The sequence below is a fragment of the Lepus europaeus genome, chromosome 7 (genome assembly GCF_033115175.1).
Source record: "Lepus europaeus isolate LE1 chromosome 7, mLepTim1.pri, whole genome shotgun sequence".
Classification (NCBI taxonomy): Eukaryota; Metazoa; Chordata; class Mammalia; order Lagomorpha; family Leporidae; genus Lepus; species Lepus europaeus.
In genome coordinates, this window is record NC_084833.1 from 61898333 (window position 1) to 61923148 (window position 24816).

Here is a 24816-nt window from a genome sequence, read left to right on the forward strand (position 1 = left end):
TAACAGAAATAGCCGCCCCTCGGGGGCGCCCGCCGGGGGCCGGGCCCGTGCCGAGCGCTTTACGAGCCCCGAGTCTCCGCTGAGTCTGCCCTCGTAGCCTCTCCCCGCCGCGCGGAGCGGGCAGCCGGGCTCGCGCGGGTCCGCGGCGCCGGGGCGGCCGGCCGGCCCAGGGCCATCTTAAGTGGCCGCTGCCGGGGAGGAGGCCCGGAGGAGCATCGCGGGGGCGCTGCGCGCGAGGTCGGGAGCCGGGTTCGGGCGCCTTCCCTCGGGGGACCAAGGGCTGCCTCCCCTAGCACGGCTGCGCCCCTGTGGACCCCGGCCCGCGACGTGGGGGCGATCCAGGGCGCGGCGGGAGCGTGCGGGAGCGGCCGAGGGTCCCAGACCTTGTCTGGGGCCCGTGGAGGGGATTCCATCCCCCACCCCCATTCCCGGCGGGGTCTGTCGGGCGCGGGCCTGGCCGGGTTGGGAGTCGAAATCCAAGAGGAGTCTGGGGTCTTGCCCCAGCGAAGGGGACCGGCTCACCCTAGATTTCGGGAGCCCGATCCCTCGATGCTGTAGGGGTTCGGATGGAACGGATTTGGGGGTGGAATCAGACCTTTTGGGGGGCTCGCGGGTCATTTCCTTCCAAGTATTGAGAAGGTGTGACTTCTCCAGGGGGCCCCAGGACCCCCGAGTGTCCGGGCGAGGACGAGGAGGGGGCGGTTTGGCCCTCGGAGGGGGCTGGAGGCTGCACTTCCTCGGGGAGCGAAGGGGCAGGGTCGCTGTGGGTTCTGAGAGGTTCGGGTCCCGCAGGAGCGTGGAGGCTGCGTCCCCGCGGGAAGAGGTTGGGGGCAGGGGAGGTGCGGGCTGCGGCCCAGCGGAGGGGGAGGGGGCGGCCGCCGGGCCCTGAGCTCCGCTCCCGCCCCTCCCCCGCCGCCTCTGAACAAACTTTTCTTTCTCTTCAAGTTGAGGCCGGCGCTGCAGGCAGCGGCGGCTGCGCGGCGGCGAGCGAGGCGGCCTGCGCGGCGGAGCGAGGAGCCCCGATCCCCAGCCCGGGCCGGCCCGCCGATCCTCAAGCCCAGGTCCCGGGCCCGGCCTCGGCCTCGGCCTCGGCCTCCAGCGTCCCGGGGCGGATGGCGCGGGCCGGCGGGCGCGGGCGGCGCTGAGCGCTGCGCGGGCCATGGCCTCGGCGTGCGGGACGCCGGGCCCTGGGGGCGCGCTGGGCAGCCCGGCTCCTGCCTGGTACCACCGCGACCTGAGCCGCGCTGCGGCAGAGGAGTTGCTGGCCCGGGCGGGCCGCGATGGCAGCTTCCTGGTCCGAGACAGCGAGAGCGTGGCGGGGGCCTTCGCGCTCTGCGTCCTGTGAGTTGCGGCGGGGTGTGTGGGGGCGGGGAGGGCGGGGGGCGTCCCGGCGGGCGGGGCACCAGGGGTGTGCAGTAGGTGAGCGGGGTTGGGCTGGGCCCGGGTCGGGGCCGCGGCTGCGGGGGCCCCAGCACTGCCTCCAGTGCCAGAGTGGGGGCCTCGGGGCTGAGGAAGCATGCTAGGGGCTTTGACTTCCTGCTGCACGTCTGGCCGCACTTTCTGGGGCCTTGAGGACAGAGAATGTGGGGTTCTGCGGCCCATGGTGGTTTCTGCGGCCCATGGTGGTTGTAAAGGCGGACAATGCAGTCGAGCCTAGCAGACTCCACCCCCTCCCCCGCCATCCCCCAGGTGGAAGGGGCGCCAGGTGTGCATGTGTGCTCTGCTGTTGTGCGCAGTTCTGCTTGTTGAGTGTCAGAGTGGTAGGCAGTAGCAGGAGTTGGGGGCAGCAGGATAGATGGGGTGTGTTTGGGTGCCCAGGAACCTCTTCCGGGGGTCCTGTCTGTCCTTGGCAGTATATGGGGGGGAGGGCAGCGGCCAGGTGGTGGGTGTTGAGGGGAAGGCTTGGGGACACCAAGGGCTAAGATGCATGGGACCATACTATTAGTTTAGGAATCAGTGTGCCCGGGCTCTGGGCTGGAGCCCTGGTTATCTGACCGCTGTAGCCCTAAGCTATGAGTACCGAGTGTAGCGCTACCCTGGTGCTTCTCAGCGGGCCCTGGTCCCGTGCCGGTACCTGTGAGCCTGGCGGCAGTGGTGTTGGCATGAGTTTGCACTTTCAGTTTTGCAGTCTTCTCCCTGCGCTGTCCCCCCCTTGCAGTCTGGTGTAAGTGGCTGTTTGTGGGCCCCTGGACAAGAGTGAGCGGGACGCTGCAGGCTGCTTTGTTTAGATCTGGTTATGTTCCCCCGTGGCCCTGTGAACCTCCCTGCCAAAGCCTTGTCCCTTCTGTCCCCTCTGTGTTCCTGACAGTTCTGGGGTGAGCATTGGCCCCCTTCTCCTAGGCCAGGGGACACGTTTTTGATTGGTCACGGCTGGAATGGTGGTCGGAGCCAGGGGTGCCGGCAGCTGTCCTGCAGTGCACCGGACAGTACGGGCTCCCACCGTGTCAGTGGCACAGAGGTCGAGAAAGCCTGGCCTTGGCTGCTGACCTGCCGAGGCCCAGACTCTTAGGCAGATGAGCGTCCCCGGAGCCCTGCCTCTCAGCCCCCTACTTAGGGAGGGGAAGGAGGCAGGTGCTGGGTCAGCTGTTGAGTGGGAGGGGGACAGCTGGGGCCTGGAACATTACTGTTGATTGGGGCGACTCCTAGCTCCACTGCCAGGGGAGGGCACAGGTGGGGTGAGGGAGGTCTGTCTGTGTGTGGGGGCTCCAGCTTTGCCAGCTGATTTGGGCGGCTCCCTGCAGTCCTCAGGGGCCTGGCGATCAGCAGTGGGCGATTCCTTAGGCTTCCCGATACCACACATGCTTACCTGTACACACCCGCGTGTACATGGAGAGTACGGAAGACGCACCCCCGCCCCAGCATGCACTGGCACTCTGACCAGCAGGCTGGGATACGGAGCCTGGCTTCTGATCCTGTTTAAAATCTCAGCTCTGCCTTTTACTTGCTCCATGACCTCAAGCAGATCCGCTTTTCATGTTTGAGCCTCGATTTCCTCATCTGGAGAATGGGCACAATAATCATTTCTACTTCAGAAAGTGAGCATGGAGTGAGATGCAGGGGCTGCCGAGCACGCAGCCTGATGCTGAGGCAGAGTTTGGTTGATGGAATGCTGCTATTGTTGTCAACACAGACTCCCAGCCCACAGACAGACACACCCACTCAGCAACACCTTCCCAGCCCCAGCAGCCAGGAGAGCCCCTGTGCCCAGCTAACCCGAGGAGAGAGAATGAACCCGTGGCCACGGCGTGGGGCCTCCTCTGACAGGTCCTCCTGCTGCCAGCACACGCCCGCAGGCCCTGATGCCTTTCCTGGCCAAGAGGACCCTGAGGCGTGCAGGCCTGGGGAGTCCTCCATCCCCCATTGAGTGTGTGCCTGGCTCAGCTGTCCCCTGCTCAGCTGCTGCTGCCGTCTGTCAGCAACCCCCTTGCCCCTCCTCAGCCTAGGGCTCCCCGAGGGGGCCCCTCATCGCTTGTATCCAGGGAAGACACTAGGATGCTGCCCCCATCCTCCCCAGTGAACCTGCCCCCTGCACACGGGACTCCAGCCGAGCCAGACGGTCACACAAACACAGCGGGTGCACACGTGCAGCAAGGCCGCCAGGCTTCTGGGGACTCTTACTCTGGCGGGGGGCCCAGACTGTACCACAGCCCAGAGGGGCTGTTTAGACAGCTGTAGAGGCCACAAAAGAGCTGCCTGTTGCTTTCCCAGCCCTGCCTCTGCGGTGGGTGTGGAGCCTCTGTAGGGCTTGTTGGGGTGTGTGTGTGTGTGTGTCTGTGTGTGTGTGCTGGCCATTCCTGCTCTTGTTGGCAGCACTAGGAGGATGGTGGAAGTACACAGGCCCCATTGTTAACCCTGTGCAGCCTGGGCCAGGGGTCGGGTGGGGGCTGTGGGGCTGTGGGGCTGGGGGCCTGAGCCGGTGGCAGATCCTGTGTCCTGCCTTGCCCACAGGTATCAGAAGCATGTGCACACATACCGCATCCTGCCCGACGGAGAGGACTTCCTGGCCGTGCAGGTAGGACCGTGGGCCTCGCACCCCTGACCTTGATCCAGTGTGGGGCCGGAGGACCTGCTGGCTGACTCTTCCCCACCGGCTCCCAGACCTCGCAGGGTGTGCCTGTGCGGCGCTTCCAGACCCTGGGAGAGCTCGTCGGCCTGTACGCCCAGCCCAACCAGGGCCTCGTGTGTGCCCTGCTGCTGCCTGTAGAGGGCGAGAGAGAGCCGGACCCGCCCGACGACCGCGACGCCTCAGGTGAGCCCCGCCCCCACCCCGGTCCTCGGAGGGAGGGAGGCCCCAGCTGCTGCCACACTGACCCCTGTCCACAGATGGGGAGGATGAGAAGCCCCCGCTGCCGCCGCGCTCTGGCTCCACCAGCATTTCTGGCCCGGTGGGCCCAAGCAGCCCATCGCCAGCCCCCGAGACGCCCACAACTCCCGCTGCTGAGAGGTGAGACCCCAGCCCATCCCCCGTGCCCCCAGGAGAACTGCTTCCCGACCTTCTTCCCCAGTGGAGCCCCAGAGGCAGGCACACCCGGACCCACCAGTGCTGGGTCTTGGGATGGGCTGGACGTGATGAGACAGGGTCAGATGGACCTCCACTAACTCTTAACCCCTCCTTGAAGCGCTCCCAACGGGCTTAGCACCGTCTCACACGAGTATCTGAAGGGTAGCTATGGGCTGGACCTGGAGGCTGTGAGAGGCGGAGCCAGCAACCTGCCGCACCTCACCCGCACCCTGGTCACCTCCTGCCGGAGGCTGCACAGGTACCGGGGACAGCCAACCCATGCGCTTCGCTCTGACCCCTGACCTTGACCCCAGCTGCAAAAGAGTCATCGCTTCTTGACTCTGCCTCGCGTGTACGCTTGTGTCCCCGCAGTGAAGGTGCGCGCTACACTGCCTTAGGTTGGGGTGGGAATCCCTTTTTCTGCTGTCTCCCCTAGTGAGGTGGACAAGGTCCTGTCTGGCCTGGAGATCCTGTCCAAGGTGTTTGACCAGCAGAGCTCGCCCATGGTGACTCGCCTTTTGCAGCAGCAGGTGGGGCTCTGGGGAGACATCTGGGGGGGTACTTCCTGAGGCCCTTCCCATGCAAGCCTTATTCTTTCTCCCCCCAGAACCCACCGCAGACTGGGGAGCAGGAACTAGAGAGCCTGGTACTGAAGCTGTCAGTGCTCAAGGACTTCCTGTCTGGCATCCAGAAGAAGGTGGCGTGACCCCTGACCACCATCACTGTCCTCTTTTATTGGCCCAGCCTGTTCCCAGCCCTGATCTACAGCTCAGCATTGGCCCCAGGGCCAGCTGTTCCCCTCGGCGTGTGCCCTGACCTCACCCCGTCCCCTGCAGGCCCTGAAGGCCCTACAGGACATGAGCTCCACAGCACCCCCTGCTCCCCTGCAGCCGTCCATACGGAAGGCCAAGACCATCCCCGTGCAGGCCTTTGAGGTACATGGCAGGTGGGGCCCCGACGGGCGTGGGAGACTGGAGGGGGAGGGGGCGCCGTCACCAAGGTCTTGTCAGCAGCCTCCCCGCCTCCTGGCCTGCAGGTGAAGCTGGACGTGACCCTGGGCGACCTGACCAAGATCGGGAAGTCGCAGAAGTTCACGCTGAGCGTGGATGTGGAGGGCGGACGGCTGGTGCTGCTGAGAAGACAGCGAGACTCCCAGGAGGACTGGACCACTTTCACCCATGACCGCAGTGAGCCGCGGCCGGGTCTGGAGAGGGGGGCCGAGAGGGACCCTTGGCTGGGGGTTGCAGGCCCGTGTGACCGGCCCCCTGTTGCCTAGTCCGCCAGCTCATTAAATCCCAGCGTGTCCAGAACAAGCTTGGTGTCGTGTTTGAGAAGGAGAAGGAGCGGACGCAGCGCAAGGACTTCATCTTTGTCAGTGCTCGGGTGAGGGCTCCCAGGGTCCCTGGAGGGGTGTTTTCGCCCACTGGGTGGGGAGAGGGAACCGTGATGTAGGTGTGCCATCCCTCTGGGCAGAGGGGGCCTTGAGAGCGGGTAGCCTGGGGGTGGCTCAGCTGTTCCTGCTGTGCTCACTCGCGGAGCACCTGCTGCGGACTTGTGTGGCAGGTGTAGCCAGGTGAGCCAGGCAGGCGAGAGCCTCCCTCCTGGCTCCTGGGGGAGGGGGTTTCCTGGCGTCTCCCTGCCCTTGACTGGCTGCTGTCCCCTGCAGAAGCGGGAGGCCTTTTGCCAGCTGCTGCAGCTCATGAAAAACAAGCACTCCAAGCAGGATGAGCCCGACATGATCTCTGTCTTCATAGGCACCTGGAACATGGGTCAGGCCCGGGCTGGGCTGGGGTGGGAGAGGGGCGTGGCCCCCAGAGCCTGGGCCTGACCTCCTACCCCCACCACCTCCAGGAAGTGTGCCACCTCCGAAAAACGTGACATCTTGGTTCACATCAAAGGGCCTGGGGAAGACCCTGGACGAGGTCACAGTGACCATACCCCACGACATCTATGTCTTTGGGACTCAGGAGAACTCGGTGGGCGACCGAGAGTGGCTGGACCTGCTGCGTGGGGGCCTCAAGGAGCTCACAGATTTGGATTACCGCCCGGTGAGGGGTCACCTTGTCCAGTCCCCTGCCCTCGCACCCCACTGCACACTCTCCTGCTTGATTTCACCAGCCTCCCAGGGGGACAGAGCTAGACTGGCTTGTCCCGGTCCCTGGGCTTAACCTTTGGGAGACCTAACCTGAGTCCTTGCTACAAGGGGACCGTGTGCTCCCTGGTTCCTTGGGGAGGAGGGTAGCAGATCTTTTCTTTCTTTCTTTTTTTTTTTTTGACAGGCAGAGTGGATAGTGAGATAGAGAGAAAGGTCTTCCTTTTGCCGTTGGTTCACCCTCCAATGGCCGCTGCGGCCGGCGCATCTCGCTGATCCGAAGCCAGGAGCCAGGTGCTTCTCCTGGTCTCCCATGCAGGTGCAGGGCCCAAGGACTTGGGCCATCCTCCACTGCCTTCCCGGGCCATAGCAGAGAGCTGGCCTGGAAGAGGGGCAACCGGGATAGAATCCGGCGCCCCAACCGGGACTAGAACCCAGTGTGCTGGCGCCGCAAGGCGGAGGATTAGCCTGTTGAGCCACGGCGCCGGCCAATCTTTTCTTTTTTAAAGTAGTTCTTTAAACTTTTTTTTTTATTTTAAAATGTTACTTATTTGAAAGGCAGAAAGAGAGAGAGAGAAGGAGAGGTTTCTCATCCATTGGTTCATTCCTCAAATGCCCACAACAGCCAGGCTGGGCCAGTGTGAAGCCAGGAACTGGGAACTCAATCCTGGTCTCTGTTGTGGGTGCAGGGACCAAACTGCTTGAGCCATCACTGCTGTCTCCCAAGGTGTGCATCAGCAGGAAGCTGGGACTGGGAGCGGAGCTGGGACTCGAACCCAGACACTCCAGTATGGAGTGTGAGCAGCCCAGGCGGCATTGGCTGAGCCAGATGTCCACCCCAGTGCCAGGCCTCCCTGTCTGGTGACTGACAGAACAGTGTGAACTGTAGGCCGGGGGAGTGCAGACAGGGGCCTAGCCCAGGACGGGGGTGACGCCACCCCCTCCATGCAGATTGCCATGCAGTCACTGTGGAACATCAAGGTGGCCGTGCTGGTCAAGCCAGAGCACGAGAACCGCATCAGCCACGTCAGCACCTCCAGCGTGAAGACCGGCATCGCCAACACTCTGGGTGAGCAGGCACCGGGTGGGCATAGGGAGCCCAGTGCCCATGCCACCTGCCCCCTCTCCAGTTCAGGGGCTCCCCAGCTTTGGGGGTCTCAGCTTTCCCATCGATGGGGTGCTTTGAGCCTCGTAAAGCAGTTCTATTCTATGCCTCTTCCAGCCCCATTGGGAAGGCTAGGCCAGCATAGTTGCTCCCATTTCACAGATGGTAAAATTCTAACCCAGAGTAGTTCAATAACCCATCCAGGATCACACAGCAAGTGAGTGGGGGAGCCGGGCTTAGTGCCATCTTATGATTGCCATCCAGGGCTCCCTCCACATGGGCTTTGCACGGTCTCTCCCCTCCCTCCCGCGGGACCCCCAGTGGTCTCCAGGGGCTGTGCACCTGCGCCCCAGAAGGGGCCTTGGGGGTGGCGTGGGTTTGCTTTCAGTGGACTGCCTGCCTTGCATTGTCTAGGGTGGGAGGAAAGATCCCCTCACTGCAGCTCCAAGGACTGGGAGAGAACTGGAGCCCTCCCAGGTGGAAGTCCCACCCTGAGACCCTGGGCTTCCTCTTTCACTTCCCCCGGCAGGGAACAAGGGAGCTGTGGGCGTGTCCTTCATGCTCAACGGCACCTCATTTGGCTTTGTGAATTGCCACCTCACCTCGGGGAACGAGAAGACTGCGCGGTGAGGGGGTACCTTCGATCACCGCACCACCCCAGCCCCTATTCCTCTGACCTCTGTCTCTATCCCACCTGCCAGTCCCCAGGGACCCTCCTCCCCCTTGGCCCAACTGCAGGCCCCTCTGTCTTTTGCTGACCCTGCCTTGTTCCCAGCCCTTCCCTCTGGCCCTTTCCCCACTCCCTGACACTGGGACGTACCTCCCCCCACCCTGCACCCCCGACCTCAGGCGGAACCAGAACTACCTGGACATCCTGCGGCTGCTCTCGCTGGGCGACCGGCAGCTCAGTGCCTTTGACATCTCTCTGCGCTTCACCCACCTCTTCTGGTTTGGGGACCTCAACTATCGCCTAGACATGGACATCCAGGTGCCGACATCCAGGGCCCCGCTGGGGGCACGTGGGGAGGCTGGGGGCCAGGTGGCCATCACCCCTGGCTCTGACGCAGGAGGAAAACCTCCAGCAACCCATGCATTCCCTGTCCCCAGGAGATTCTGAACTACATCAGCAGGAAGGAGTTTGAGCCCCTGCTCAGGGTGGACCAGCTCAACTTGGAGCGGGAGAAGCACAAGGTCTTCCTCCGATTCAGTGAGTGTGGGCCTGGCAGGCGGCCCCCGAGGGCCAGGGGCTCGGGGTATCTTTGGGCTTTCAGGACCCCTGAACCCCGCCTGTCCGTGCTTTCCTTAGGTGAGGAAGAGATCTCCTTCCCACCCACCTACCGCTACGAGCGGGGTTCCCGGGACACGTATGCCTGGCACAAGCAGAAGCCAACTGGGGTGAGCAGGAAACCAGCATGTCCTTGGGGCTCCCCAGGCTCGACTCGAGGCTAGTTAGGACTCCAGCTTATATGGCCACTCTGAGGCCCTCAGGGTAGCCCTGGCGTGGGAGGCTCCAAGGAGGGAGGTGGGTCCTGGGGCCGGGGCACATGCTGAGTGGCCCCCAGCTGGTGGCCCTGGCTACAGTGCTCCTCCCCACCCCACCCTGCCCCAGGTCCGGACCAACGTGCCCTCGTGGTGTGACCGGATTTTGTGGAAGTCCTACCCTGAGACCCACATCATCTGCAATTCCTATGGTCAGCGCCTCCTGGCCAGGGTGATGGGTGCTGCTGGGGGGAGGGGGGTCACTGTCCTGACACTGCCCGAGCCGAGAGGAGGGCCATTGCCCCCTCCCCAGGTTGATGAGCTCCATGCCCCCTCCCCAGGTTGCACGGACGACATTGTCACCAGCGACCACTCCCCTGTGTTTGGGACATTTGAGGTTGGAGTTACCTCTCAGTTCATCTCCAAGAAAGGTGACTGTTCTGGGTGTGCTTGGTGGCTTGCACATGGGCAGGCTCAGGTGTGGCCTGGGCACGTGTACATCGGTGTGTGTGTACGTGTACATGCAAGTGCAGGGGTGTCTCTGAATGTGCCGTGTCAGGGTGTCTGCCTGGGTCACTGTGAGAGAGGGGTGTGTGTGTGTGTGTGTGTGTGTAAAAACACACTTCTGTGTCTGTATCTCCCTGGGCCCCGTGTGTGCCCAGGTGTGCCTGAGGTGTGGCAGATTGTCAGTGGACAGGCACTTCTGGTCCCCAGCCCCCTGAGATGGGCCTTTCATCTACGGCCTGGGCTCCGGGGTCTCCCCATTGGTGCCTTAGGATCAGGAAGTCCTGCCTCGCCCTGCTTCCTGTTCTGCCAGGGCCTTAGTTTCCTGTCCCGTTGCTCCTGGGATCTTCTCTTGCCCTCTTAGCCCCCTTGTCCGTCCTCCTGTGACCCTCAGGGCTCTCGAAGACTTCGGACCAGGCGTACATCGAGTTTGAGAGCATCGAGGCCATTGTGAAGACAGCCAGCCGCACCAAGTTCTTCATTGAGTTCTACTCCACCTGCCTGGAGGGTCAGTACGGGGCCTGGGGCGCAGTGTGGGCCCCAGGGGCGGGAGGGCCAGCAGCTGCCCAGAGCAGTCAGCCCCTACTGAAGGGAAAGGGAGGCCGGGAGGGGCGCTCAGCTGGGTGTCCCCATCCCCGCCCTAGAGTACAAGAAGAGCTTCGAGAATGATGCCCAGAGCAGTGATAACATCAACTTCCTCAAAGTGCAGTGGTCCTCACGCCAGCTACCCACGGTGAGGCTGCGGGCAGGGCTGGGGCTTGTGGGTGAAGCTGTGGCAGAGCGCAATGGCGAGCCTGCCTGCGAGGGAGGGCAGGGCTGCCGGACACGCAGGGTGTGTGTGTGGGCCGAGGGGGCTGGGCGTGCGTGAGGGTCAGGGCGTTTGCTTTCTTGGGAGGCTGTGGAGCCGTGTTTCTTGAGCCTTTGCTAAATGTCAGGTCCTACACTGGCTGCCACCGATACCAAAAGTTAATCAGTTACCATGATGTCCAGTGCTGTGGAAGGCCCAGGCAGGGCTGTCTTCTACATTAAGGGTTTGGGATCTTTCCTTAAAGGGTGATTGTGAGCGAGCATGGCTGGGCGTGAGGGCAGGGGCAAGCCATGTCAGAGGCAGCAGGTGCGAGGGGTGGGCGGGGTGGCTGTGGGCTTTGTTCTTTATCGGGCCTCCCTGCTCCCAGCTCAAACCCATTCTGGCTGACATCGAATACCTGCAAGACCAGCACCTCTTGCTCACGGTCAAGTCCATGGACGGCTACGAATCCTATGGTGAGGGGTGAGGGGTGCCCAGGGGGCAGGAGAACCAAGCAGGGCCCCAGAAAGGTTTGGCAATTTGCTGGCACATCCCATCTGCCTCTCAGGGGAATGCGTGGTTGCGCTCAAGTCCATGATTGGCAGCACGGCCCAGCAGTTCCTGACCTTCCTGTCCCACCGCGGCGAGGAGACGGGCAACATCCGTGGCTCCATGAAGGTGCGGGTGCCCACGGAGCGCCTGGGCACCCGGGAGCGGCTCTACGGTGGGGGCTCCCTCTGGAAGGGTTGGGGGCAGGAGATGGGTTCCGGGAGGGGAGGACGTGGGGTGGGGTCACGTGGGAACCCCTGAGATACTCGGAGGTTCTCTGACCAGGGCCAGGAGTAGGCCTGCCCCAGGAAGAGCTGGGCAGGGCTGGCAGGCCTAGCGCATGTCTGTGGGACCCAGGACCCTGGGGCCCCTCTGAATCTACCCTCCCTACCCACCCAGAGTGGATCAGCATTGATAAGGATGAGGCAGGAGCAAAGAGCAAAGCCCCTTCTGTGTCGCGAGGCAGCCAGGATCCTAGGTGAGCTGGGGCCGCATTGGGTGTCATGTGCAGGGGTGCCCGGGCGCTCCGGTCAGCTCCACTTCATCTCCCTGTCCTGTGCACCTCGGGCAGGTCAGGGAGCCGCAAGCCAGCCCCCACAGAGGCCTCCTGCCCGCTGTCCAAGTTATTCGAAGAACCAGAGAAACCGCCACCAACAGGGAGGCCCCCAGCCCCACCCCGAGCAGCGCCCCGGGAGGAGCCCTTGACCCCCAGGTGAGAGAAGGAGCCTGTCGTGGCCCCCAGTCTGTCCGTCACCGTACCTGCTCCTCAGGGTCCTGGGCCACCCCGTGGCCAGCGGTGTGGTGGCCTTATGCCCGCGGCAGGTCCAGCCAGCCAGGCCACCCTTAGATGTGGCTCCGAGTCAAAGGGAGCACAGTCAGTGTTTCCTCTCGATCCTGCCTTAAAAACAGCTCCCTCTGTCAACGGAGCTGGCTCGGACTCTGCCCTCCCCGGGGCCTCGCTGGAAACGGCGTGCGCTCAGACGGGTTTGGGAGATGCTTCCTGCCGAGTCTCTGCCTAGATATTCCCGGTGCACAACAGTCCTAGCCGAGGTTCTGGGCAGGGGAAAAGGAAGGACACTTCCTTTCAACTCTGCTTAATATAGTTTCCCAAACTAGGGCCCGAGGGACTTCCCTTCCACAACTATCAGGGTCCTGGGCGCTGGTGTTGCCTGGCCCCTTCCCTGGGAGAGGAGGCTTGCACCTGAGGGTAGCCAGTGGTCACATGCATTAAACAAAAACCCTTAGGTACAGTTTGGTGCTTTTTCACTCATCGACTTTGGTTTTAGCCCCAAGGCTTGAGTATAACTGACTTGAATTCCTGACTAAGATTCCCCAGCTCGGCCCCAGGTGCTGCGGAGACCCCAGGTGTCCAGGGGGCGGTCGGAGGTTTTAGCTACAGTCATAAAAGACTGAGAGTCTCAGCAGGCGAAGCCGAAGCCGGGGAGTTTAGGGTTACCCATTCAACCCCCCTACCCACCCCGCTAGACTCTCTAGGTGAGCAAACCAGGGGCAGGAGAGGGCAGGTATGGGCTCCAGGTCACGCACGAGTCGTCCAGCTTGTCCTCCGACTCCCACCTGGCTCTCCCTGCTGCACACCCATGGCTTTCGCCTTGGCCTTCTGGGTCCTGATTTAGTCCTCCTTGCTCTCCAACCCAGGTTGAAGCCAGAGGGGGCTCCTGAGCCGGAAGGGGTGGCGGCCCCCCCACCCAAGAACAGCTTCAACAACCCCGCCTACTACGTCCTTGAAGGGGTCCCACACCAGCTGCTGCCGCCAGAGCCACCCTCACCTGCCAGGGCCCCCGTCCCGCCTGCCACCAAGAACAAAGTGGCCGTCACCGTGCCTGCCCCACAGCTGGGGCGCCACCGGCCCCCCCGGGCGGGAGAGGGGAGCTCATCAGATGAGGAGTCGGGGGGCACACTGCCCCCTCCGGACTTCCCTCCCCCCCCACTCCCAGACTCTGCCATCTTCCTGCCCCTCAGTCTGGATCCTCTGCCAGGGCCGGTAGTCCGGGGTCGCTGTGGGGGTGAGGCCCGGGGCCCACCCCCTCCCAAGACCCACCCAAGGCCCCCGCTGCCCCCAGGCCCCTCCCCTGCCAGCACTTTCCTGGGCGATGTCGCCAGCGGGGACGACCGTTCCTGCTCCGTGCTGCAGATGGCCAAGACGCTGAGCGAGGTGGACTATGCTCCGGCGGGGCCTGCCCGCTCCGTGCTCCTGCCAAGCCCCCTGGAGCTGCAGCCACCCCGAGGACTGCCCTCAGACTATGGCCGGCCCCTCAGCTTCCCTCCGCCCCGCATCCGAGAGAGCATCCAGGAGGACCTGGCAGAGGAGGTGACTGGCCCTGTGTCCCCAAGGAGCGCGCTTGCCCGCTGACTGCGGGATCCTTCCACTCCATCGTCCAGTGGGCCCCGATGTCCCCTCCGCCCTGGGCTGGACCCCGGGACCTGAGGGGACCAATGACTCAGTCCCCGTGCTCACCTCCTCTCCCCCAGAGCATGGGTAGAATGTGGCTGGCTGCATCTGTTTCCATCTTGGGGGAGGGGGCACTCGCAGTGCTCACCATGACCTGCCTTATCTCCCCAGGCTCCGTGCCCGCAGGGCGGGCGGGCCGGCGGGCTGGGTGAGGCGGGCATGGGTGCCTGGCTGCGGGCCATCGGCTTGGAGCGCTATGAGGAGGGCCTCGTGCACAATGGCTGGGACGACCTGGAGTTTCTCAGGTGGGGGCGGGGTTGGAGGCAGATGGGTTGGGGCTGATCCCCAAGGGCAGAACCCCGGGGTCCGTCAGGATCTTCCAGCCCAGCTCCCAGCCTCTGTTTCCCCCTCCTTAGTGACATCACGGAGGAAGACCTGGAGGAGGCTGGGGTGCAGGACCCAGCTCACAAGCGCCTCCTTCTGGATACCTTACAGCTCAGCAAGTAATGACGGTGACTCCACCAAGCTGGGAACTGGGCACCCTTCCTTCTGGACGAAGGCGCAGCCATAGCCCCGGCATTGGGAAGTTAGGGCTGGGGCAGTGCCTGGCTGCCTATTTATTGGGAATCTGCATTCCCCACTGCCCAGTCACGCGGAATGCCCTAAGTAGGACATCCTGCCCCTCACCTTTAAGGCCTAGGCACCAGTTGCCATGGTTACTCCACCTCCTTGGTTGCTGGGTCTGGTTGCTGTCCTTCCCTGGAGCCCTCCTACCAGCCCCGGGGGTGGTGCCCCTGGGACCCAGGATACTGGTTGGGGCCCTCCCGACATGGTCCCGTGGTGTCTGTGGCCCTCCCCTGTCTATTCCATGGGGGAGGAGCTCCACCAAGACCTCCTCCAACTATCCTGATGTGGGGGGGTCTGCCTGTCCGGAGATGAAGGAATAGCCCGAGACCTGGGCCGTGGTGATTTAAGCTTTTCTGTGTGGGTTTGGGGAGGGAGGGCACCTTGATATTGTTGGGGTCGCTGGGGAGGGGCAGGCCATCTCCTGGATTGTCCCCCCTCCCCGTGCTGGGAATGCACCGCGCGGCTTGGTTCCTCGCTGGATGCAACCGGGACGGTTCCTGCAAATAGCCCTGGCCCTGTCCTAGGCACTCAAAAGGGCTGCTGGTGGGATGTCTTCAATAAATTAAGTTTTATTTGGATTGAGCAAAACTCACCTCAATAAATTACAAGTTTTTCAAAGAAAAGGAACAACAGCAACAACCCAAAAAAAAAAAAAATCAGGTGAAAGGAAGCCTCTGCCTCCTCCTGGGGCGGCCCCCTGCACTGACAGGGGCACTCTGCGCCAGACCCGCCGGAGGGAGAGGAGCCGGGAGGGGCGTGTGGGCGGCAGGTCCCCTCAGACTGCTGTTCAGCCCAGAGACCCCGGCCTTGGCAGGGATGGGGAGGAGGGGCATCCGCGGCCGCCGAGAGAAGGAGTGACCCAGCCAGCAGCAGAGCCTGCGGAGGGGGCTGTGCCGCTCCTCTCTGAGGACCTCCCCCTGGGGGCACTTTCAGGGACAGGTGTCATTTGATCCCGCTTCCAAAGAAAACCGAGCTGGGAAGGGCTCCGGGCTCTCCCGGAGGGGTCCCCGTGAAAAGCACTCTACTCTGCGGGGCGGCCCTGACTCCAGAGTCGGGGAGGGCACACGTAGGGGTCTGACACCATGGGGAGTGGGGACAGATGGGAACTGCCAGGCAGACGCCCGGACGGAACGGGTTCCGTTGGGTCCTGGAGGGGCTGGGGCGTCTCGGGAAAGGCTCAAAGCCTCCTGAGGCCGGCGGCTAGAAGAGGTTGGTCTTCAGAGCGGGACCGGGCTTCCGGTGAAAGGAGGACAGAACGCCCGAGAAGGGCCCGGGCCCGGGCTCCGCCGGCTGCCAGGCCTTAAGCAGCTCGGCCGCGCCCGTGCCTGGCCCGCCGCCCCCACCGCCCGCCACGCCGGCCCACAGCGCGCCCTTGAGAGGCTGGGGCCCGGGCCCGGGTCCGGGCCCAGAGCCCAGGGCGGCGGGCAGCGGACTGGGGCTCAGGCGCGGGCTGGCCAGGCTGGGCGCGGGCGGCGGCGGCGGCAGGGATGCGGTGCTGTCGGGCGTGGGGCTGCACGTGGACTCCTTGGAGTCGTCGTCCTCGGACGAGCAGCGCGCCTCGCCCTTTTTGGCTCCCGCCGTGCCCGCCGCGCCCTTGGCGCTGGCCGCGCGCTCCTGTTTGCGGAACTTGGCCCGGCGGTTCTGGAACCAGACCTGCGGGCACAGGGGGCCGGTCAGCCGGCATGTGGGTCGGAAAGGGACCGGTGCGCCGCCTCGTGAGCGCTGGCTCTCGGCCCTCCTTCACCCTGCCGGCTGCCCTCTCAGCGTCCCCCCACCCCCAGCCCCGGTCCAGGTCGTCGCCTTTGTGCCCTTGGAATCTGCTCACTCAGGGACCCCGCTGCTTCCCAGTATTCTTGGTCTCCGGTAGGGAACTCTGCCTTCGCCCTCTTTTAGGAAGCCTCTCTGCCGCCTGGGGGGTTAGGGCATTGGGGAAACCTTTTGTCCAGCGCCTGGCGTCCAGGCGGCCAGTTGATCCTCTGTACTCAGACAACAGGATCCGCCCTGGCCTGGCTCTTTACTGCCCTGCGCCTGTCCCGGGCTCAGCATTTCGCCGCTGCCGCCGCCGCCGTCACCACCACCACCACCACCCCAGCAGCGCCGGGGAGGAGCTCCCCGAGGTGCTGCCTGCCCATTCCCCCCACCGACCCCGAAGCCGCCCGGGATCCCTCTCCCCACTAGGCCCCTCTTCTTCTCAAGCATCTTGCGAAGCGAGACTGAAGAGGAAGTCCAAGTGGAGCAGCATGGCCTTAAGCAGCTCAGGTCCCCCAGGGCCATCAAGTCCCAGCCCCCGCTGCCTCCTCCGCTGACCCCAGACTGCACCCTGCTCCTTAGCCCTCGATCCTGGCTTCCACAATGCCGCGAACCGCAGGCGTAGGGCACGGACCTGGCGCAGCCCTCCGCGCGCATACACGCACCTGCACACGAGCCTCGGTGAGGTCGATCTTGAGTGCCAGCTCCTCGCGCGTGTAAATGTCCGGGTAGTGGGTCTCGGCGAAGACGCGCTCCAGCTCCTTGAGCTGCGCGCTGGTGAAAGTGGTGCGGATGCGCCGCTGCTTGCGTTTCTCGTGCAGGCCTGACGGCTCCGGGAAGAACTTGTAGGGCACTGAGGGTGTGTGGGGGAGGGCGGGGGGCAACGAGGGTGGACGGGGGTCAGAGGCAGAGTTCAGACGGCTGTGTCCTGCCCCAGAGGGACTGGTGCACCGCCCCTGGCCCTACCCTGGCCCCTGGGCGTCATCCCTCTGTATGGCTCCGCGGGCCCGCAGCAATGAAGGAGGCCCCGGCCGCAAGGAACCAGGAGCCCGGGAGTGGGGAGAGTGGGCTGAAACCAGGAAACCAGCGGAGGCCTCCCGACCTGCCGTTGGTTCCCGCCCGCTTCCCTCAGCCTCTCTGCCTGCCTGACTTCAGGTCCTGCTCTGTCCAGCCTAGCCCTGGATGTGTGTCGGGTCCCAGCAGCAGCAGGAGGTCCCGGGGGCAGTCACGAGCCCCCTTCCCCACCGAGGGCCTACGAAACTCCTGCGGGTCTACTGCCATGCTCCCTGGGTGTGCACACTTGGCCCCTCTCCCTCCCTCCCCCACCAGCTCCTTGCTTTCCTCAGCTCTGTCTCACATCCCCGCTCCCCGCTCCCCTCCAGGTGCACCCCTCTCCTCTTCCTCATCTGAATCTCTCTTCAACTTCCCTCTTCTGGCCACTCTTCTCTTTGTGCCCACGGGGAAGGATTCTTATTTCTCCCCTATCCAAGTTCCTCCATCTCCTTTTGCACCCCCCCCCCCCCCCCCCGCCAAGGTACCTTCTCTGTGTCCCACATCCCTGCCAAGGCAATCCCCCATCCTTCTCCTCCCCTATCTCTTGCTCCCCTCCCCCCCAGTCTCACTGCCCCCCAGTCTGGGTTTCTGACACTAGCTTCCCATTCATGTTCTCCGAGGGGGTCCCAGTCTCCTCCATCTTTGTCCCACCTCTCTGGGTCCCCGTCACCCCTCATCCTTGTTACCAACATCCCACTCCTATCGCCATCTTTCTGAACTCCGTCTCCAGTCTTCCTTCGGCCCCCATTCCCCATAATTCCTGCCCCTGTCACCTGGTTCTTACCTGCAGCCCTCCAACCTGGGATCCCCATTCTCCCAGGCCCCCCAGTCTCCCATCTCTCTACCTTAGCCCCATCCCTCTGGTCTCAGAACACCATCACTCTGGGGCCCATGCTCCCCCCCTCCCCAGTCTCCATCCTTATCTGGCCCAGGGTTCCCACCCCTGTTCCACACGGCCTACATCTCCCTGGTTCTCCTTTCTACAGACCCATGTGTCCCCCACCCTGCACCCCCAGGCCAGGGCTCCTACTTGGGTCCCTAGTGGTCTTCCTAGGCGGGAAGGAGACAGGGAGGTTGGGTGGGGCAGGCTGGGACTCTCATCCGAGAGATGGGGATGGCTGAGCGGCTCAGAGAGACTGAGGGTTCTGCCAGGGACTTGCCTCTAAAGGCGTGGGGGCCCAGGAGCTTCTGGCTTCTGCAGGACTAGCTGGGAGAGTCCCGGGCAGGGGCTGGAGGAGGGGGAAGTGAAAGTGGCTTAATGACCTAAGCCCCCTTCTCTGCAGCCTATGGGAACTGGTTTTGGGGATGCAGAAGGTGTGAGTCCAAGACAGGGAGGGAGGGGCCTGGTGGTGCCGGGGCCCTAGGAAGCTTCCCATCTGGGCTGCTCAGCCGCCGCGTGGGTCCTTGCTGGGGGGGGGGGGGAAGGTTGTGTTTGCACACCAAGGGACTGGGGCCATCTGACTGGACCACCGAGCTGGGAGCCTCTTGTGAGGATCCAGGTTATGGAGAGGTTGATGGTCAGCCTTTGCGAGTGATCAGAGAGGGCCTAGTGAGGAATCCGGCTGGACCGAGGATTTGTTTCCTTGGTCCGAAGAGATCTGGCAGCGCGAGAAAGGGGTGGCCGGTATGAGAGGGTGGGGCTCGTCCCTGCCCAGGGGAAACCTCATGTTACTGGGGTCTTGCAGGGCGTTGGAGGGCCTGGCCAAGGCAGGGATGGGGGTGGTCGTGGGGGCATTCGTATTCACGTATTCACTCGTAGGGCAGGGGCTGCGGGATCCGCAGGATTTGGAGGGAGTGTTGGGCCGGGGCGGCGCTCACCTGCCGAGTAGGGCGCGGGCTGGTGGTCGCGTAGGGCGCCAAGCGCGCAGTTGGAGGAGCCGAGTGCGGGGCAGGGCGGCCCCGCCGCGGGGAAGGCGGGTCGCAAGGGGCTGTATTGGAAGCCGCCAGGCTGGCTGCAGGCGCCGAAGTCGCCGTAGGCGGACGCCTCCATGGCCGCCACGCACGAGTCGTACGAATTGAGGTAGGAGTAGTCCATCGGCCCGGGGGGCGGGGGCGGGGGGCCGGGCTGGGCCGGGTCGGGGTCTGGGTCCGGGTCCTGGTGGAGGTCGGGACGGAGGTTCGAGCGCCAGGCGCCGAGGACCCGAGGCCGGCTCTGAGCGCCCGAGAGTCCGCCCGCCCCGTCGCGGCCGCACTCTGCCCGGGTGCAACGCAAGTGCAGCCCGGCCGGACCGCGCGCCTTTTAACGCGCAGGACCCCGCGGAGGGGGGCGGGGCGGGGCGAGCTCCGCGGGGCGGGGCCTAGGTGGCCCAAACCCCGCCCCCAGCCACCCCGACCCCCCACCCCAAAGGGTCCCCGCGCGGCTCCCGAGGTGCCGGGCGGAGCTGCGCGGACCGGATCCCCAGGGCCCTCATCCTGCTCCAGTCCGCACCAGACCTTCGGTGTCTACGCATCGTGCTCAGCCGGAGGGTCTCGACCTCTTTCCCGGGCCTCTCCACCTGCGGCCCCGCGGGAGCCCGGGGAGGCAGGCCCGGTGGCGCTCGTGTGAAGAAGTTAATTCAATTTGCCCCGATAACCGAGTTATTCCGATCCCGCCCCGCAGCCCCGCCCCCAGCGCAGTCCCATCCAGCGGGGTCGGTGGAGGCAGCCCGTGGAGGGGGGCTGGAGACGGAGACGAGGAGGGACGGAGCCTGGGACGGGGACGGGGACGGGCAGGGGACGTGGATGCAGGGAGAAGACGGAGAGGCAGGGACAGAAACGGTGATGGAGACGGGGACAAGAGAGACGCCGATGGGGACAGAGACAGAGTGGGAGGTGGGGACAGAACGGGGACCGAGAAAGAATGAGGCGGGGATAGGGATGAGACGCGGGCGGCAGCAAGGGCTGCGACGGAGAGCCGCAGCCGGAGGAGGCAAACGCAAATGGAGGGACCGTCGCGGAGACGCGAGGCCAGGGGCAGACGCCAGAGAGGGAGCCTCCAGGGAGCCCAGACGCGCGAGCAGGAGCCCGCAGGGCCCGGGGATGCTGAGCGAGGCGCGGGGGCCGGTCCCGGGGGAGCGTCCCCAGCCGGTTCTCCCCGCGCCGTGCAGTCCTAAATGCCGCACACGCTGCCCCTCCGCACCCGGCCTGCCTCAGTCCTCCTCTCCAGGGTCCCCCGGCTCAGTCCCCCTCCCCAGCCAGCAGGCTGGACCCTCCGACGGGAGTCCGGGCAGCGGGCGTGGTGTGTGGCGGGTGTCCGGAGCGGGAGCAACCTTGGCGGCTTCTTTTCTTCCCACCCTCCTCCAGAGGCCCTGTCTGTCTCCAGGAAGCCACCTCTACCCGGTCTGCTGCAGGCCACCGCTGGCCCTTCATGGATTCAGGCCCCGGCTGTGGGACAGCGGCACACACCGAATTCAGACCAGGCGGAGACAGAAAATTCAGGTGCCCCTGGGGCTCACTGGGCAGCGGCCCCCTAGCCCCCAGTCCTCTCCATCAGCACCTGTGCAGGTCTTGGGGGAGGGGGGCGGGGGCGGACACCCTCATGTCCACAAAGTCCTTGGGGACGGAGAGCAGGACTGCTGCAGTCCCCATCACCGTGTTCCCCGGCACGCTGAGGGCATGCGCCTCCTGTCATCCCGGGTCCTTTCTCCTCACAAGGGCCAGCCCCTTCTCTAAGTACTCCAGCCAGATTGCTCGGAGGCATTTGCTCAGACGACTTATTTCTCTCCAAACTTTTTATTGTCATAATAAAATCCATAGAATACTTCCCATCTTCACCATTTTCAGAGTGTGGTTCGGTGGGAACTACACTCATAATAGCGAGCAGTCCTCACCCCCATTCATCTCGGTTACTCTTTCATCTGGTGAACTGGAAACTCCGCCCATTAAGTAGGAACTCCTCCCTCCTCAGCCCCTACTAACCACCACTCTTTCTGTGAGTGTGATGGAGTATCTCATCTAAATGCCCTCAGACAGCCCATATCTTTTTATGACTGGCTTATTTCACTGAGTGTTAACACCTGCACCTTCCATCCACCTGTGGCATGTGTCACAATTTCCTCTTTTAAAGGCTGAATAATATTCCAGTGTCTGCATATCGTTTCCTTTCCTTAACCGCTCATCCCTACACGGCCACTTGAGTCGCTTCCATATTTCATCTCTTGTGAATAACACACTGTTGATGGGGATACAGGTGTCTCTTTGGGATCCTACCTTGTATTATTATTATTATTATTATTATTTTTGACAGGCAGAGTGGACAGTGAGAGAGAGAGACAGAGAGAAAGGTCTTCCTTTGCCGTTGGTTCACCCTCCAATGGCCGCTGCGGCTGGCGTGCTGCGGCTGGCATGCTGCGGCTGGCCCGCTGCGGCCGGCGCACCGCGGCCGGCGCACCGCGCTGATCCGATGGCAGGAGCCAGGTGCCTATCCTGGTCTCCCATGGGGTGCAGGGCCCAAGCACTTGAGCCATCCTCCACTGCACTCCCTGGCCACAGCAGAGAGCTGGCCTGGAAGAGGGGCAGCCGGGACAGAACCGGCGCCCCGACCGGGACTAGAACCTGGTGTGCTGGTGCCGCAAGGCAGAGGATTAGCCTAGTGAGCCGCGGCACCGGCCTGGATTTTTTTAAAAAAGATTTATGTGTTTATGTTTATTTATTTATTTGAAAGGCAGAAAAAGAAAGAAAGGAGAGAGAGGGAGAGAGGAGAGAGAGAGAGAGAGAGAGAGAGAGAGACTTCCCAGCTGCTGGTTCACTCCCCAAATGGCCAGATCTGCGAGGCTGAAGCCAAGAGCCAGGAACTTCGTTCAGTTCTCCCACGTGGGTGGCAGGAGCTCAGGTACCTCATTAGTTCAGAAGCTGAGCAGCTGGGACTTGAACTGGTACTCCGATATGGGATGCCAGCCTTGCAAGTGGCAGCTTAACCTGCCTTGCCACAGTGCTGGCGCCCCTGCCTGCAATTCTTTTGGCTACGAATCCAGCAGTAGAATTGTTGGATTAGATAATGATTTTATCTGTAGTTTTTGAGGATTCATGCTAGGTACTGTCTTTTTTTTTTTTTTTTTTTTTTTTGACAGGCAGAGTTAGACACAGAGAGAGATACAGAGAGAAAGGTCTTCCTTCTGTTGGTTCACCCCCCAAATGGCCGCTATGGCCAGTGTGCTGTGCCGATCCGAAGCCAGGAGCCAGGTGCTTCCTCCTGGTCTCCCATGCAGGTGCAGGGCCCAAGCACTTGGGCCATCCTCCACTGCCTTCCCAGGCCACAGCAGAGAGCTGGACTGGAAGAGGGGCAACCAGGACAGAATCCGGTGCCCCAACCAGGACTAGAACCTGGAGTGCCGGTGCCGCAGGCAGAGGATTAGCCTAGTGAGCCGCAGTGCCGCAGTGCCGGCTGGGTACTGTCTTCTACAGCAGCTATGCATTTTGCATTTCCCAGCAGGAGTGCACAGGGGTTCCAACTTTCCCCCATCCTCACCAACACTTGTTGTTTTCTGTTTTCTCTCAAATGACTTTTCAGGTCGAAATGTGGAGGGGGTGGCACCCGACAGCTCAACAGGTGGTCCCATGCTGCTCTATTTCTCCAGTCCTTCTCTGCTGCCATGGGGGTGGGGGAGGGAGGAGAACAGGGAGCAGTGGCTCCTCCCCACCACCCTTGAGGTGCTGTCCCCAGAGTCCTCATCACACCGTTGTGAGTGGAAGCCGAGCTGGAGCAGGCTTGCCAGTGTAGCTTCTAATGACTTGGAGAGCCCACCCTTCCCAGCAGGTTCACCACCCTCTGGGTATGCTGCAGGACTGGCACTCTTCCCACCCCCAGGTATCTACCAACTCCATTTGCAACCTTCTTTCAAATCCCTGTCCTCTCCTGGTGTGCTGTCTGGCCCAGGCAAACACACTTGGTGAATATTTGGTGTCAGTCTCTTCTTCCTGCTGGGACCTGAGTGCCATTTTTGTCTTTGACTTCTAGTACGAGGTCTCTGCAGAGCTCAGAATGGCCAGGTCACAAGGATTCTGGAAGAATGAGCAAAGAATCCAGTTCTGCAGATCTTTTTTGGGTGTCTGATCCCCGATGAGCCCTTAGGAGGGACCAGGGAGTGAATCGACCCTGGGTGCTTTCTGTAAGACTCTCCTGTACCATGGGCCTGTGGGAAGTTATCTCTGGAGCGAGGGGTTGCTCATTAGAATGTTTCAGCTGTTTGTGCAAGAAAATGGCACCCAGAAGGTTGGTGGACTCTCTCAAAAAGGGTGAGATTTAAAAAGTTAGGTTTGTGGGGCTGGCACTGTTGTGCAGCGGGCTAACGCCCTGGCCTGAAGCATCCCATATGGGCGCCGGTTCGAGACCCGGCTACTCCACTTCTGATCCAGCTCTCTCTGGATGGCCCAAGAACTTGGGCCCCTGCACCTGTATGGGAGACCCAGAAGAAGTTCCTGGCTCCTGGCTCCTGGCTTTGGATCTGAGCAGCTCTGGCTGTTGAGGCCAATTGGGGAGTGAACCAGCAAATGGAAGACCTCTCTCTCTCTCTGTCTGTGCCTCTCCTTCTCTCTCTGTAACTCTGCCTTTTGAATAAATAAATAAATCTTTTTAATTTTTTTTTTTTTGACAGGCAGAGTGGATAGTGAGAGAGAGAGAGACAGAGAGAAAGGTTTTCCTTTTGCCCTTGGTTCACCCTCCAATGGCCACCGGCATGTTGCCGCTGGCGCACTGCGCTGATCCGATGGCAGGAGCCAGGTGCTTCTCCTGGTCTCCCATGGGGTGCAGGGCCCAAGCACTTGGGCCATCCTCCACTGCACTCCCTGGCCACAGCAGAGAGCTGGCCTGGAAGAGGGGCAACCAGGATAGAATCCGGCACCCCAACTGGGACTAGAACCCGGTGTGCCGGCACCGCAAGGTGGAGGATTAGCCTGTTGAGCCACGGTGCCGGCCTGAATAAATAAATAAATCTTTTAAAAAAGTTAGGTTGGTGCTCCCAACCATGCTACGTATACATACCTCATGCAGGTTGTTGTCCATGGGAAGGGACCTTCCCAAGGGCTGTGAGAGTGGACACATGCAGGTGGGCGCCCCAGCACCACGGCTGCCTCTTGGGAACCATCTCCTCCATCTGCAGAGTTACCCGGGGGGCGGTCGCTCTTGCCTAATCCTGCCCTTGGTCGCAATCATCCTGTCCAAAGATGGGTCCATGAAACCCGTCCTCATCGTGGTCTTAGACAAGTCACACTTTTTTTTTTTTTTAAGATATATTTATTTACCTGAAAGGCAGAGTTACACAGAGAGAGGAGAGGGAGAGAGAGAGAGAGAGAGAGAGAGAGAGAGAGAGAGAGAGAGAGAGGTCTTCCATCCGCTAGTTTACTCCCCAACTGGCTGCAACGGCCGGAGCTGTGCCAATCTGAAGCTGAGAGCCAAGAGTTTCTTTGGGTCTCCCACACGGGTATAGGGCCCCAAGCACTCGGGCCATCTTCCACTGCTTTCCCAGGCCATAGCAGAGAGCTGGATTGGAAGAGGAGCAGCTGGGACATGAACCGGCGCCCATATGGGATGCCGGCTCTGCAGGTGGCGGCTTTGCTTGCTACGCCACAGCGCCGGCCTCACAAGTCACTCTTTTTTGGGTGTTGAAAACCATAAATACTCAGGAACTGTGTGCAGCCACATCTGCCATCACTGAAGACAAGGAAGGCGCCCTGCAGGGAAGAAAGAAGAGAGAAGCAGTTGAGCCAAGAGCTCAAGAGAATCACCCTGGGATTTAAGCTCCCAGTTTCGGTCGCTCCTGAGACATCCTTACTCGTTGTTCAAATGACTATTGTTGTTCAGCTCTTTATTGGATTTTATTACCCAGCATATTCTTTAGGTTTAATCTAGTTCTAGCTGGATTCCTGTCACTTCCAATGAAAAAATCCAAATAAACACTTGGTACAGGTGTGTAGCAATGCAAATGGCGGAAACCAAACTTCGGGAACTGGTCCTGTGATGTTGAGGGTGGGATGCGGTGAGAAT

The 24816-nt window shown here is 62.4% G+C and overlaps 2 protein-coding genes across 5 annotated transcripts; one reads left to right on the plus strand and one right to left on the minus strand.

Annotated features, from left to right (window-relative positions):
• The first annotated feature begins 1159 nt into the window (after positions 1–1159).
• On the plus strand, positions 1160–14641 carry INPPL1 (inositol polyphosphate phosphatase like 1). Of its 2 annotated transcripts, XM_062196658.1 has the most exons (28): positions 1160–1341; positions 3949–4012; positions 4099–4249; positions 4324–4444; positions 4620–4760; positions 4938–5031; positions 5109–5198; positions 5338–5436; positions 5538–5688; positions 5778–5884; positions 6168–6270; positions 6353–6549; positions 7545–7662; positions 8228–8324; positions 8548–8686; positions 8806–8905; positions 9005–9093; positions 9308–9389; positions 9519–9608; positions 10076–10189; positions 10326–10414; positions 10857–10944; positions 11037–11192; positions 11417–11495; positions 11589–11729; positions 12674–13346; positions 13599–13732; positions 13844–14641. In XM_062196658.1, exons 1-28 carry the CDS (start codon positions 1160–1162, stop codon positions 13932–13934), a joined length of 3780 nt encoding a protein of 1259 aa, XP_062052642.1. In that variant the 3' UTR covers positions 13935–14641. The 2 variants fall into 2 exon arrangements, with proteins under 2 accessions (XP_062052642.1, XP_062052643.1); XM_062196659.1 differs by lacking the exon at positions 13599–13732 and having other exon boundaries at positions 13844–13931.
• A 613-nt stretch (positions 14642–15254) lies between these two features.
• PHOX2A (paired like homeobox 2A) lies at positions 15255–18891 on the minus strand. 3 transcript variants are annotated; one of them, XM_062198238.1, is made up of 4 exons: positions 18675–18891; positions 16448–16656; positions 16043–16060; positions 15255–15776 (listed from the first exon to the last, which is right to left on the minus strand). In XM_062198238.1, the coding sequence occupies exons 1-4, from the start codon at positions 18889–18891 to the stop codon at positions 15255–15257; spliced, it is 966 nt and encodes a 321-aa protein (XP_062054222.1). The 3 variants fall into 3 exon arrangements, with proteins under 3 accessions (XP_062054222.1, XP_062054225.1, XP_062054224.1); XM_062198241.1 differs by lacking the exon at positions 16043–16060 and having other exon boundaries at positions 15255–15707; positions 16469–16656; XM_062198240.1 differs by lacking the exon at positions 16043–16060 and having other exon boundaries at positions 15255–15730; positions 16468–16656.
• Between the last annotated feature and the right edge of the window lie 5925 nt (positions 18892–24816).

Coding starts and splice junctions, on each gene's coding strand:
- INPPL1 (XM_062196658.1), top strand. CDS start 1,160: ATGGCCTCGGCGTGCGGGACGCCGGGCCCTGGGGGCGCGCTGGGCAGC. Junction 5,885..6,167: donor TCATCTTTGTCAGTGCTCGG/GTGAGGGCTCCC, acceptor TGTCCCCTGCAG/AAGCGGGAGGCCTTTTGCCA. Junction 10,415..10,856: donor CCTCACGCCAGCTACCCACG/GTGAGGCTGCGG, acceptor CCCTGCTCCCAG/CTCAAACCCATTCTGGCTGA.
- PHOX2A (XM_062198238.1), bottom strand. CDS start 18,891: ATGGACTACTCCTACCTCAATTCGTACGACTCGTGCGTGGCGGCCATG. Junction 16,657..18,674: donor GCCCGCGCCCTACTCGGCAG/GTGAGCGCCGCC, acceptor ACACACCCTCAG/TGCCCTACAAGTTCTTCCCG.